This window comes from Amia ocellicauda, chromosome 19 (genome assembly GCF_036373705.1).
Source record: "Amia ocellicauda isolate fAmiCal2 chromosome 19, fAmiCal2.hap1, whole genome shotgun sequence".
NCBI lineage: Eukaryota > Metazoa > Chordata > Actinopteri > Amiiformes > Amiidae > Amia > Amia ocellicauda.
This window is the reverse complement of record NC_089868.1, coordinates 25457438-25471333: the sequence shown is the minus strand read 5'-3', so window position 1 is coordinate 25471333 and position 13896 is coordinate 25457438. Positions and strand designations below refer to the sequence as shown.

The 13896-nt window shown below is 49.5% G+C and overlaps 1 protein-coding gene across 1 annotated transcript; it reads right to left on the bottom strand.

The window, feature by feature from the left end:
• Positions 1 to 89: 89 nt before the first annotated feature.
• Positions 90 to 12157, bottom strand: prkaa2 (protein kinase, AMP-activated, alpha 2 catalytic subunit). Its single transcript, XM_066692000.1, has 9 exons — positions 12011 to 12157; positions 7650 to 7791; positions 6937 to 7030; positions 6498 to 6642; positions 5722 to 5809; positions 4993 to 5217; positions 3845 to 4328; positions 3540 to 3666; positions 90 to 3044 (listed from the first exon to the last, which is right to left on the bottom strand). Exons 1-9 carry the CDS (start codon positions 12102 to 12104, stop codon positions 2809 to 2811), a joined length of 1635 nt encoding a protein of 544 aa, XP_066548097.1. The 5' UTR covers positions 12105 to 12157; the 3' UTR covers positions 90 to 2808.
• Between the last annotated feature and the right edge of the window lie 1739 nt (positions 12158 to 13896).

Sequence of the window (13896 nt, the reverse complement as noted above, 5' to 3'; positions counted from 1 at the left end):
TCTAGTGGACTGAATCTGTGGCAGTTACGACAGAAGTAAACTATCAAATACTTTAACATTTCACTGCAATCAACACTTCTTAAAACATATTTCATAAATAAATATTTATTAAAGTGCAAATCATTACAGCAACACCATGCAGTGCAGAACAAGCGTAAAAACAAAACGGAGACGTGTGGCCCGCCGGAGCCGGTCGCTTAACGCACATGAGGCCAGTGTCTGAAACCCTGGGGCTCCACAGCAGCTGAGCGCCGCCCGGGGGTCAAACGCCACGCACTGCGGCTTGTGCGTCTTTCTGTGACACTGAGGAGTCGTTGGGTGACGGCGCCGCGGCCCATTCAGCAGCTCCAGACGATCGAGCACGGTCCAACACGGTAATTTACAGCCAGTCCGTTTCTTGCATAAGGACAAGCAGTATAGCGCCCGTCAGCTGGTCCGCAGGCGCGTTCTCGGTGGCTCCCAGCGCGTGAACGGTCACTGAATCCTACATTCTCTCCACGCGGGCCCTGTCAATGTCAAAACTGAAGCTCTTTTCCGATTTGTGTAGTGTGGGGGTTCCCAAACCTGGCGAGATGACGTCCCAAACTAGGGTTGGGAACCCCTGATGCGTCTCTTGGACATCCTTACGCAGGGTGGGTATGGATGTCCAAGAGATGTATAAATCATAAGTGCTGTAGGCCATGTTTTACTGTTCAGTGGTTATAAATGAGAAGTACATTAATGGGGATCTGTTTAGTGTTCCGGGCTCAGTAGTCATATTTTTACTAAATTGCAAATAATGTTTCATATCATACTTTGTGCGTTTAATTGTATATGGTTGTCTTTGAATTGCCTTGTTTTTTCTGCCACGGTCGTCCTGCCCCAATGAGCCGCAGGGTTCGGCCAGTAGAGGGCACCACGGCTCAAACGTAAGACGCTACATTCTTGTTCAAATGTCTCTGAGCGAAAGCACGTTTAGCGTTTAACTCTTAATTTGCTGCTATTCAAGTCTTCCACACTCGCGTGCAGAATTAAACTCATTTTCGACTGTATAATCAGATCTGCAATTATTTCACATGCAAGTATTTGTTTCTTTGCCGCACACAGCCGTGCCAGTTATCGGCATTATTACAGACTGCGGGGGCATCGAATCACATTCATAGGAACACTGATTGTCACTGAGGATGGTTTCACAAAACAATCCAAATGCACAACGGCTGCACAATGAACATCACCCTCACGGCACTTCTTATCAAGTTAGGCTGGTGTTAAACACCTTTAACAGCAGCGTGACGCACAAATCAATAGGAAAATGTAGTTCCAGTAATGAACGTAAATTGCTAATTAAAGTGATTGCGTGAGACAGGATGGCTTCATTATGGGGCTGTCTGCTATTATCGCAGCATTAAAGTCTGTTTCAGGGTTCCCACAATCGAACAAAAGTCACTTGCACTGCCAGATGTTGGACAGACGATCAAACGTGTTACAGTGAGTTTACAGGAGTCGGCTACAGTGTTTAAAGTCGAGCGCACATGAGTACAGAAACGACAGATTTTAAGGCAATTTCAGACACAAACTATCGTCCGTCCAGGACTTTCCAAGCCACGATGACACTAACCACTCTGGGATTAGAGAGAACCACGGCCTGTGACACGGAACCACTGTCTCGTTCTGGTAAACGGGCTAAGAACTAAGGAAGACAGGGAAGACCAGACGTGAGTGACTCCTCACTCCTCTCTCGATGTCTCTCCTGCGCCCCCCCACCCCGCGCACACGGCAGTCACAAACCCACATTCAACGTTTATAAAATCACGTCTAAATTCTAAAGAACCTAATCCCATAAGCAGCTTTCCATGATTTCCACATCAATTTGCCAAGTACAGTAATTCATTTCACATTTTCTATTCTGAGTCGGTTTATTTCTATAAGCGCACAACACAAAAGCCCTGTGCGCCAACGCGGACTGGTTTAACGGTTCAGCACTGCTCTCCGACACGCACATGCTTGGGTTCGATGCAGAGGGAGTCGTTAAAGCAGGTCAGAGAGTCAGAATACAGTTCCTGACCTTAAACCACTACAGATCGGATTTATTGCAGGTTCACAAGCATTTGGTGAAGGCTGGGGTTGAGAGTGTCTCCCCATGATGCTACAAGAGTGACTACTGATCAAACAGAGGCTTTGGAAAACACAGCTCTTGAAAGAGATTCCTTAATTCCAATCCTCACGGGATGCTGTGAAGGTGATGGAAGCCTCTCCCTCTCTCTCTCTATCTCTCTCTCTCTCTCTCAATGTCCTCAGCACACTGACAGCGTGTCTCATGGACAATTACTGACCTGTCTCCTTTTCCTCAGTTTATTTTTGATGAGAACCCGTTCAAAGGCTGTTTTGTTCAGCCTGGCCACCCCTGTAATGCGGACAGATTTGTCTCGATTCAGCAGAACAAACGGCGGCTCAGAAAACATGAGAATCACTTGATCAAAACTATAAAATAATAATTTAAAAATAATAATTCTGTGACCTCTCCGAAGAGAATAATAAAAAACAATATCCTTTATGCATACACTTAATTTTTGGCTTACTTTCTTAACGCCTAAAACAAGTCATTTACCAGTGCAAGTAAGGAAGTGATGATATATTCTATTATACAGCAAAACTAATTCATTAATTAACTGAATAATTTAATACCTGAAAATGCGAACACAACGACTTTGGTGTTCTCTTTAAAAAAAAAAATCATAATAAAAATATATATATAAAAGAAAACAGACGCTGCACTCGAAGGGATCGTGTCGGGGACTCATAGACGGACCGAGCCGGCGCCAGGGCCTCTCAGCGCGCCAGTGTGGTGATCAGGCAGGCGCACATCTCGAAGAAGTCCATGGTGTGGCTGCCCTGCCGGGGCGCGGCAAGCGGGGCGCTGCCGGTCAGGGAGCCCGAGAGCGAGCTGCTGAGGAGGGGCAGCTCCGCGGCGGCCGAGTCGATGCTGAGCCGGGGCCGGTGCAGCCCGGCGACCGAGGAGGAGCGCTGGGGGGTGGAGGAGCCCGACCTCTGCTCCAGCACGTCATCTGTGGAGAGCAGTGAGAGAGGTGAGAGGTGAGAGGAGAGAAGGGGGAGGAGAGAGGAAAGAGAGGAGAGGAGAGGGTAGGAGAGAGGGGTGAGGGGAGGGGAGAGAAGGGTGAAGAAAGGAGAGGGGTGAGTGTAGAGGAGAGATGAAAGAGGGGTGGAGAGGAGAGAGGGGTGTGTGTAGAGGGGTGAGGAGTGAGGAAAGAGGAGAGGAGAGAGGGGTGAGGGATGAGTGTAAAAGAGAGGAGAGAGGGGTGTGTGTAGAGGGGAGAGGAGAGCGCACTGTACTCCAATGCGATGTGTACACTACACCAACACACACACTGGACAGGTTAGTGAGGCTTGAACTTCACAAGGTATCAAAGAAAAAACAGAACCATACGGGAGAAAAAGAAGAAAGTGAGGCGTCCAACTCTCCGGCACAGGGACGCACCGCAATCCACCGGCCCACCAGCAGTAGAACCGGCTACAGCGGGCACTGGGCAGGCTTTGCTTACCGTCGATGCTCTTGAAGTCCAGCAAGTAGCTGCGGTTGTCCACCTGGTAGAGCTGCAGGCTCATCTTCACGTAGTTGCCCGTGACGGGGTTCTTCCTCCTCACCCTCAGGTGATAGGGGTTCACCACCTGCAACGCACAGCACACTGACCTAACTACACAGCACCATAGGACACCGGCCGCGGGATACACGCGTCATCAAATGTTCCTTCATCACAACGACAACAAGAAAGACTACAAGCAACACGCTAACGGTACGCTAATCATCCTCCTCACCCCCCCGCACTCCCGAGCCCGGCGTCCTGACCTTCCACTCGTAGTCCAGCTGCTTCATGGCGCGGTACACCTCGGCCATGATGTCGTAGGGCTTGCTCTGGCTGCGGATGCCCAGGTGCCACTTGGCCTTCTTCACGGCCAGCGGCTTGGGCTTGGTGGTGTTGAGGGCGTCCAGGGGGCAGCGCGCCTTGGGGCTGTCGGCCATGAGCGGGGGCATGCGCTCGGGGTGCGGTTTCACCATGTCGTCCATGAAGGAGCTGGTTGGGGGGCTGGAGGCCAGGTAGAACTCGCTGGCCTGGTTCATGATGCGCCGGTTGTCGATGATGAGGTGGTAGGCCACGGCCAGCTGGTCCTGAGGGTCGCCGCTGTACAGGCTGCTGGTCACCTCCGACTCGGTGCTCTCGAACTTCTCGCACACCTCCCGCACCGCCTCCTCGTCGATCACGTTGGCGTCGTACGAGGGGTCCTCCGGGAACAGGTAACCGGGCAGGTCCCGCTTGAACCACTCGTCCTCCCTGCCAGAGCAAGACAAACACCGTGGTGGGAACAGGTCACGACGGCAATTGCAAAAGGAAGTGTCGTCCCCCAACTGTGCGCTAGCTGGGGGTCTCCCGTAGCCTGAAGCCCACCTGACCACAGCAGTCGGACCCCTCGGCAACACGGATGCATCCTTGGCTCCCCTGCTCTTCGTTAGAAACAGATGTTCATGTTTGAAGAATCCATCAAGTTCATTTAATTATTTTTACGTGTTGTCCTCGATAACCTCTCAGAAGTGGTTGTGATAAAATGGAGGACAAAAAAACCCAACCCTGCCGATCACGAGTTCAGGAAAGACAAGACACGCACGTCCTCTTCTAATCTACAGACTGCCTTATCTTCTTCTGCCCTTCTGCCTCTCTATAATGACTTAATGACAGTAAACTGCTTCTCTCGCAGCAGCCGCCCCTGCGAGGAGACGACCATCGAAAGGAAATCAAGAGGCTGAGAGGCAATGTCAGAAACGAGGCAGGAATCATTTGCGATGCAGACACACGGGGAACCCACCAACATCTGCCAGAGCCACAAGACACCTACAGACATTTCTACTCCTCAGCTAGACTGGCAGCCAAATTTGGGCTCCAAAGCAGAGATGCTCCTGGTCCCATCAGGCCCCGACTCATCTAACCGCGGACGCCTCACCTGATGTCCTTGATGGTGGCCCTCTTCAGCGGGTCCACCTGCAACATGAGCATCAGCAGGCTGGCCACGGAGCGGTTCAGGTACTCAGGGATGTAGAAGACACCCCCGCGGATCTTCTTGAACAGCGTGGGCACGTGCTCGTCGTCAAAGGGCAGTGTGCCGCACAGCAGGGCGTACAGGATCACGCCGCAGCTCCAGATGTCCACCTCGGGGCCGGCGTAGAGCCTGGGGGCAGGGGGACGCCACACGGTCAACTACTGCTGATGTGGTTGTCGTTCTCCTTTTTATTACTATCTGGGATCGATTACAAGTGCCTGTCCGAGACGTTGTAACAAAACACCACGGCAGACAGTGATGAAAATAAAAAGCGAAACCCAAACAATGAGAACACTGACGTGATGCTAATCTCTCATACTGCCAGAGCAGGAGATAAATACACTCCTTTTCTAAACAAAGTTATAGTTTTTTAAACAAAACAAACCATTTGAGTGCCCGTGCTGCACAGGCCTGGCTTATAACGGAAGCTGACAGGCAGTCTTATCTGATTGGACTGGCTTTACACAGGAGCGATGTAAACAAACCGCTGGGTTTAAAGCACTGGGCCGTGACCTCTCCTGTGAGTCTGCCCAGGAGAAACGCCCGGTCATGTTCTCCTTAACGAGTTTACCATCATCCAATTAGTTCCCCTTCTGGTCCCGTCCCGTCCACCGCCACCCCAGCCCTCCTCACCTCCCAGAGATGACCTCGGGGGCGGCGTAGTTCGGGGAGCCGCAGCTGGTCCTGAGGAACTCCCCGTCCGACATCATGTTGGACAGCCCTAGTGGTGAAGACGGAGAAGCCACTGACCGGACCGCCACATCACCGCTCCGACCCACCCCACGTGCCACAGCCCCGAGCCTTACGGCAGGTTCCCCGGAGGACAAGATGAGAACCCCCCTCACCGTGGGGTCACTGTCAACTCGGTCATCGGCATGGGGGGGCTGCAGGAGTTATATAGCCCGATCTGAGCCTCACCTGCCTCACGACCCCCCAGGCTGACAAGGATGCGTGCAGAAGCAGATTCTCATCAGGACTTTAACTTGTTTAAAATGAATTAAAACTAGACATTACAATAAAGCTCAGCAACCCCCTCCTATAATCCTCCCTCATTTAAAAATAAAATTGACAAATAGTAATCAAACCAAAAAAGCTATTGTGACTGTCCCTGTCCTCTTGCACTCCTCTCGTTCACCTCTGTCCTTTTTTGCAACTGATTAGTTAAATATGTTTTTCGTTCAGGTCTGTCGTATCGTGTTTCGTCCACCCCTGCTCTCTGAGGACCCGGCCCAGAGCGGGGGGGGTGATTTACTGAGGGGTGTCAGATAACGGAGAGAGAGAGAGAGAGAGAGAGCGAGCGTGCTTCTAACACCGCGCCACTTGCCAGATCGGAATGCACACCCTGCCGTCACATAGCCACCGTCGATCTCGTACCCAACCCCCCCCCCCCACCGGCACGGGGCTCGTACCGAAGTCGGCGATCTTGGCGTTCATGTTGGCGTCCAGAAGCACGTTCTCGGGTTTGAGGTCGCGGTGGACCACCATGTGCCGGTGGCAGTAGTCCACGGCCGAGATGATCTGCTGGAAGAGCCGGCAGGCCTCGCTGTCCTCCACCTGCGAAGACACGGCCATGAAAACAGCCGGGCAGGGATGATCAGATGAGTTGACCATCCCTGATCTGTTATAGAGATGAGGACAAAGAAACAAGCTCCTTCCCGTTTCAAAATACAATCGAAACAGTTACATTTATTAGCTTAAGTGATTACTTTGTATCCTGTAATGAATAACTCTTACATTCAATGAAAAACAAACAAAATAAACTCCAGCAATTCCAGACAGTCGATTCTTTTGGAACACAATTTAAATCCATACAATTCGAATAAATAAAACACAGACGCTGGTTCCTACCCGTCCATTCTTGCAGATGTAGTCGAACAGCTCCCCCCCCGACACGTACTCCATCACCATGAAGAAGTCTGTGGGGGTGCTGATGACTTGGTACCTACGACAGAGAGAGTCTGATCACGGGCCGAGGCGACAGAACATCGCTGAAAAAAGCTGAATTAAAACTCCACTCGGTTCAAAACACAAAGGCATATCTACAATATTGCTACCACATACCCAGGCCTACTCAGATACTGTAACCCTAACACTTAACTTATTATCCCCGATTGTTTGGTTGGTTTGTGTCAGGAAGTCTAGGGAGCAAACCAGCTCCTCTGATTGGTGGAAATAAGACCAGCTGACTGCAGCTCTGAGATAAATCTGTTTCTTGAAGGAGGCTGTATAAATAGAGGGGAGGGAAGAGAGGGGGGTATGAGTAGTCAGGGGGACATTGACTCTGTTTACCCAGCAGCACTCTGGGCGTCACTCTCAGCCCGGGAAGGGTTTTCTGTCTGTGTGGGTTCTGTCTAAATATATCCCAGCGTGAAGGTATTATCCTCCTGAGAAAGAGGCCTCGGGGGAATCCTGGGAAGCCTTCCAACACCTTCTATAGAGGAGAGAATTACTCCTAATCTTTAACCAGGTCTAATCGTTCACCTGGCACCTGGACTGAGGGCCCGGGCTAGTAAGCAAAAGGAAAACCCCTCCCAGTTCGGCATGGGTGCGGCGCTACTCACAGCTTAATGATGTGAGGGTGGCGGAAGAGCTTGAGGTTCTGGATCTCCCGTTTGATCTTGCCCACCACATCCAGGCTGCGTATCCTCTGTCGGTTCAGGATCTTCACCGCGACTTTGTGCCCGGTCAGCTGGTGCTCCCCAACTGGCAAACACACAGAGCAGCGGCAACATTGAGACAGGGCGGCTTTAAGCGCTTCATCTCCTCCGACACTAATGCACCGACTTCAGTACCGACACCCTTCAACTCCAGCAAACTGCACTTCAATTACTTTAATTGCGAGGACTACGTGGGGACTTGATTCAAGTCTTCAAAATCATGAAAGGCATTGACCACATCAAACCAGAGGAGCTTTTCCAGATCAGTTCCTTTGCCTAATAAATAAAATTCAAAATTCCTGAATTTCGCTGGGAAGTCTTTTTTTTCCCCCCATGTGTGTTTGTACTGAACGGCCAGTCAGTAAAAGAACAGACAAGACTAAACAAAACATAAGCAAACAAACAAAACTGATTTGAATGAACGAGATTGAAGGCTTCACTTGATAAAGTCTAGATCTCATACTCATAACTATTTGCCACACAGTGACGTGTGCTTTATATTAACAACTCAGCTCCTGCTACATGACATCGGTGTGTTAAACTTTATTAATTTATTAATAAATTTATTAATTAAGATCTCAGAAATAAGTTCTATTTTTATCCAACACTCCTTCACATGACCTGGCGGACGCAGGTATTAACTTGTTCAGCTGCTGCTGGAATAAACCTGATCAACTGTTGCATTCTTGCTTGTTGCCTGATGCTTTGTTTGAACAGGTAGTCAGATGTTGCCAGCGTTGCTCCAGAGTTCATGCCATGTGTTGCACTAATGTACCGAAGAATTGCCACTGTGAAAACTGTGGAGAATCGCTAACAATGTTACTAAAGCCTAGAGAGAAGACACTCTGCTCGTGTGAAATGTTTTTTGTAGATTCTTAGCTGGCCTGCTTTGTGTTTTTCCCAACAAGGTTTCATTTTATCTACAGAATTATTTTTTGTGAGCCAAATCATTTGGTTAACCATCTTTTGTGTAAAAGACAAACACTAAACTAAAAATAGTGTCTCAAAACATGACTTTTGTTCTCCTCCTTGATGCAGCCAACCTTGACTTTCAATTGCAGTTTCAATCAAGACTCTTCGGCTTTTCCAGTCCCATCTTACAGCTCTGAATAAAATTCACGGCACGTCAACGATTTTTTGGATTAAAATATATAATAAAAAATGCAGACAGGAACAGAGCAGCGGCAACATTGAGACAGGGCGGCTTTAAGCGCTTCATCTCCTCCGACACTAATGCACCGACTTCAGTACCGACACCCTTCAACTCCAGCAAACTGCACTTCAATTACTTTAATTGCGAGGACTACGTGTGGACTTGATTCAAGTCTTCAAAATCATGAAAGGCATTGACCACATCAAACCAGAGGAGCTTTTCCAGATCAGCAGGGACACACGCACCCGGGACACAAATGGAAATTGGGCTTCAAGGCATTCAAGACAGAAAACAGGAGACACTTCTTCACACAGAGAGGCGTCACAATGTGAACAAACTCCCCAGCGATGTGGCTGAAGAGACAATTTGGGAACATTCAAAAACAGACTGGATAGGATCCTTGATCACTCAGTTATTAATGGACACCAAACCAGCACGATGGGGCGAATGGGCTCCTCTCGACTGTCTTTTGTTCTAATGCTTACCAGTAAATTTTCCATGGATTATCTTTGAAAAGAACATTATTTTCCAGTAATATCTCGGCCTCTCTTCTCAGCAGCTGATTTAACATACTCGGGCAGCTAATAATAGTTATTGCACACCTACTGATAGCATGTGAAAGTGTGTGTGTGTGGAGGGGGTTAATTTAGCCTCCGTGAGCTCGTTATCCTGCGCAGTGTGGCTTGGCACGGCGACTGTTGTAGACAGTTTATTGCCGTTAACCCTGACTGCCGGGGAAGGAAACAAATCCTGGTTTTCCCCCGTGTGCCACGGTTCACAGCAGGCGCACACATGAGACACAGTTACAGAGATGCACCGCACACGCTTCAATATGCATGCGTAAGTTGTGTGCCCGTGTGTATGTATTTGAAGGAGGCATCCAGTTTGCACACGCACAGCTATTGCCCTTCCTCCAGACGCTGATCAATACTCTGTACAGCCTCCTCGGGAAAGAGCCGGCGGACTCTGTTTTCACACACTGACATGCAGTTTGAAACACAAATAGGAAAGTTATATTTGACTAAATTGCTTGTGCAGGCTGCCCGGGATTAACTGTTGTCTTGAACACGGGGTGATTATTTTTCCCCCTGCCTGCCCTCTTTTTCAGTCCTGTTCCAGCAGCATTTTACAGATGTCCACAGCTTACTGTCACAAACGCAGAAGAGTCAAGTGAAGTCTATAAATAAAACTCCGGGACGTCACTCTCTTCTCTCCTTCTGTCTCGGAGTTTCCGGCTATGCTGTGGCCAGAGGGGCCCCAGAGGTATAGGCTGTTTCTACTATTTCCTAGTTATACTATATTTACTAATTATAGTCTAGCTTTCCTGCCACACACAAGCTCATGTGTGGCTCTGATTGCAAATGAGTGTCTATACAGGTTTCTCTTATTCTTGCCTGGAGTTTATTTTAACTTAACAATAATGATAATTACATTTACAGTTATCAAACTTTCACAAACAGTAGGAACACCTCAGAAGCAAGATACAACAGTTACAGGGAGTAAAGATAAGCACAAACTGTGATATGAGCATGGGATATCAAATCAAGAAAGAGCCCCGGTGAAAAGACATCAGCGCTCAGAGTTTCAATTGCATGGAATTAAGGTTAAGTCTTATATTTATTATTATAAGTCTTCATATTTATTATCGGTATTATTGTTGATATTAATTCAAAACAGAAAGGTTTATAGTCTAAACTCAGAGCCCTGGACATGCCTGACTAATTCTCAGACACTGTTTCCTTCAGGTTTCTCCCCAAGGTCAAGCTGCAGTGACTTTGACTAAAGCTTGTGTCCAACGCGCTTCCTGTCGTTTATTCCCTTCTCTCCTATAAGTTCCTTTGCCTAATAAATAATCACATACATCATTGTCATCTCTCAGTCACTTTTCTTGTGCTTGACCAAAACACAAGCCAGAGTATAACATACCACAACAACTGCCTGTGGAACCTGAACACGGAGCTGGATGGGGTTTTATTCGGCTTGTAAGGGTTCTCACATTTTAAACCTGGATATTGTTTTTACTGTAGGAGTGACAGCCACGGAAAAGCTAAATCAACAACAATAAGATTAATTTCATGAATAATTCACATATTGTAGGATCGCATAAAGCCGCAGAAAACACAAAGTATCAAGGTGGGCATGTGAGCCAAACAGGCAACAGCACTGGTTTCTAATTAATATGACTTAATAATAATAGCAATAACAATAATAGCAATGATACCAAGAATAATAGCAATAACAATACGAGTAATAATAAGAACAATAATAATAATAATCACCATTGTAAGACTGGGGCAGGTTATGTGTATTGCATCAATATTGTAGTTATTACTTTAACTATACAGTTTTTAATGTCTTGCTGTTGCTGCTTGTTAGTGGCAGCTCTGTCATTGTGAGGCTGAGCTGCACAATCCCAGTGCCACACACCCCCCAATCCCAGTGTCACACACCTCCCAATCCCAGTGCCACACAGCCCCCAATCCCAGTGCCACACACCCCCCAATCCCAGTGTCACACACCTCCCAATCCCAGTGCCACACAACCCCAATCCCAGTGCCACACAGCCCCCAGTGCCACACACCCCCCAATCCCAGTGCCACACAGCCCCCAATCCCAGTGTCACACACCTCCCAATCCCAGTGCCACACAACCCCAATCCCAGTGCCACACAGCCCCCAATCCCAGTGCCACACACCCCCCAATCCCAGTGTCACACACCTCCCAATCCCAGTGTCACACACCTCCCAATCCCAGTGCCACACAACCCCAATCCCAGTGCCACACAGCCCCCAGTGCCACACACCCCCCAATCCCAGTGCCACACAGCCCCAGTCCCAGTCCCAGCCCCCAGCAGTCCCAGTAACCTTGGCTCTTGGCGAGGCGCTGCGCACACCTGACATTGCCGGCGCGACAACACTGCCATTCTGCACCGCACTTGCGCACTTGCGCTGCGCTCTCCCGCGCTGCGGACACCGCGCTACGCCGTCTGCGTAACCGAGCGCCCCGCTACTCCCGTCTCACAGAAGCGCGGTGCCCCATAGAGAGCTCTCCGGCCCCTCGGCCCCTCGGCCCCTCGCCCGCCCGCAGCCCGGAGGACGCGACGGCACTTAACTCTTCACTTTGCCGAAGGTGCCGACGCCCAGCGTGTCTCCCAGGAGGTAATGTCCGATTTTAACCCTGCCTTCGTGCTTCTGCTTCTCAGCCATTTTCCCATTTGGGCAGCTGCTCTGTTTTACCCAGAGTGCACCGCGATGCGGGAGTCCCGCACCGAGACCCTCTGACGCGGGACGCGACCCCCGCGAAACAGCGCCACCGCATTGTGCGCGCAGCACGGCTTTCATTACTGAACGTGTAGCCTGTGGCTTCATTTATTCGTTTATTTCAACATGTATGTATTCATCTGTTGGTTTCGCAGCGCGACACTGTATGGAGTTCCAGTCTTCCAGAAAGAGGGAGAGAGAGACTGATTTTATTTTTACTTTATATATATGTCGTTGTTGTTTTTGAATGTATTTACACCTGTATCGTACATGCTTTGGCAATACATGTATGAACATGTCATGCCAATAAAGAGAGAGATAGAATGAACTTCCAGTAATATAATATAATACAGTATAATATAATATAATATAGTATAATCTAGTGTAATGCACTGGTTGCACTAGCAGCGCATGTTGATGACGTGTTACTTGCTGGTTACACCCGTGTTAATGTTGAGACGCGTCTGTGACGTCACCGCTCGCTTTCGGGGGTCCTGCAGGCTGTTTCGGGGGTCTGCTGTGGCTGAAGTCCGGCTGTGTGTCCCTGGGTCGGACACTAGAGGGCGCCACACGCTCGGGTTGTGAGGTTCTGGTAAAAGCCGCACTGACTGGTTTCCAGTCTCGTCTGCACAGTCAGATCACGACCAACCCGGACAGCGTGGTGAGTGCAGCGCAGCAGTGAGCTCTGACAGGATGGCAGCGGCGTGCAGGAGCGCTCTGGACTCTGGAGGGTCGGGGGTCCGTCCCTGGTGGGGGACACTGCTGTTAAACATGTGGTAAAGTATAGTTTACCATGGCACGCTCCACACTTCACTCTGGTTTACCATGGCACAGTCCACACTTCACTCTGGTTTACCATGGCACAGTCCGCACTTCACTCTGGTTTACCATGGCACAGTCCGCACTTCACTCTGGTTTACCATGGCACAGTCCGCACTTCACTCTGGTTTACCATGGCACGCTCCACACTTCACTCTGGTTTACCATGGCACAGTCCGCACTTCACTCTGGTTTACCATGGCACAGTCCACACTTCACTCTGGTTTACCATGGCACGCTCCACACTTCACTCTGGTTTACCATGGCACAGTCCGCACTTCACTCTGGTTTACCATGGCACAGTCCACACTTCACTCTGGTTTACCATGGCACGCACCACACTTCACTCTGGTTTACCATGGCACAGTCCGCACTTCACTCTGGTTTACCATGGCACGCTCCACACTTCACTCTGGTTTACCATGGCACAGTCCGCACTTCACTCTGGTTTACCATGGCACAGTCCGCACTTCACTCTGGTTTACCATGGCACAGTCCGCACTTCACTCTGGTTTACCATGGCACAGTCCGCACTTCACTCTGGTTTACCATGGCACACACCACACTTCACTCTGGTTTACCATGGCACAGTCCACACTTCACTCTGGTTTACCATGGCACAGTCCGCACTTCACTCTGGTTTACCATGGCACGCTCCACACTTCACTCTGGTTTACCATGGCACAGTCCGCACTTCACTCTGGTTTACCATGGCACAGTCCGCACTTCACTCTGGTTTACCATGGCACAGTCCGCACTTCACTCTGGTTTACCATGGCACGCTCCACACTTCACTCTGGTTTACCATGGCACAGTCCACACTTCACTCTGGTTTACCATGGCACAGTCCGCACTTCACTCTGGTTTACCATGGCACGCTCCACACTTCACTCTGGTTTACCATGGCACAGTCCGCACT

Coding starts and splice junctions, on each gene's coding strand:
- prkaa2 (XM_066692000.1), bottom strand. CDS start 12,104: ATGGCTGAGAAGCAGAAGCACGAAGGCAGGGTTAAAATCGGACATTAC. Junction 3,667..3,844: donor AGCTGGACTACGAGTGGAAG/GTCAGGACGCCG, acceptor TGTGCGTTGCAG/GTGGTGAACCCCTATCACCT. Junction 3,045..3,539: donor GGACTTCAAGAGCATCGACG/GTAAGCAAAGCC, acceptor TGCTCTCCACAG/ATGACGTGCTGGAGCAGAGG.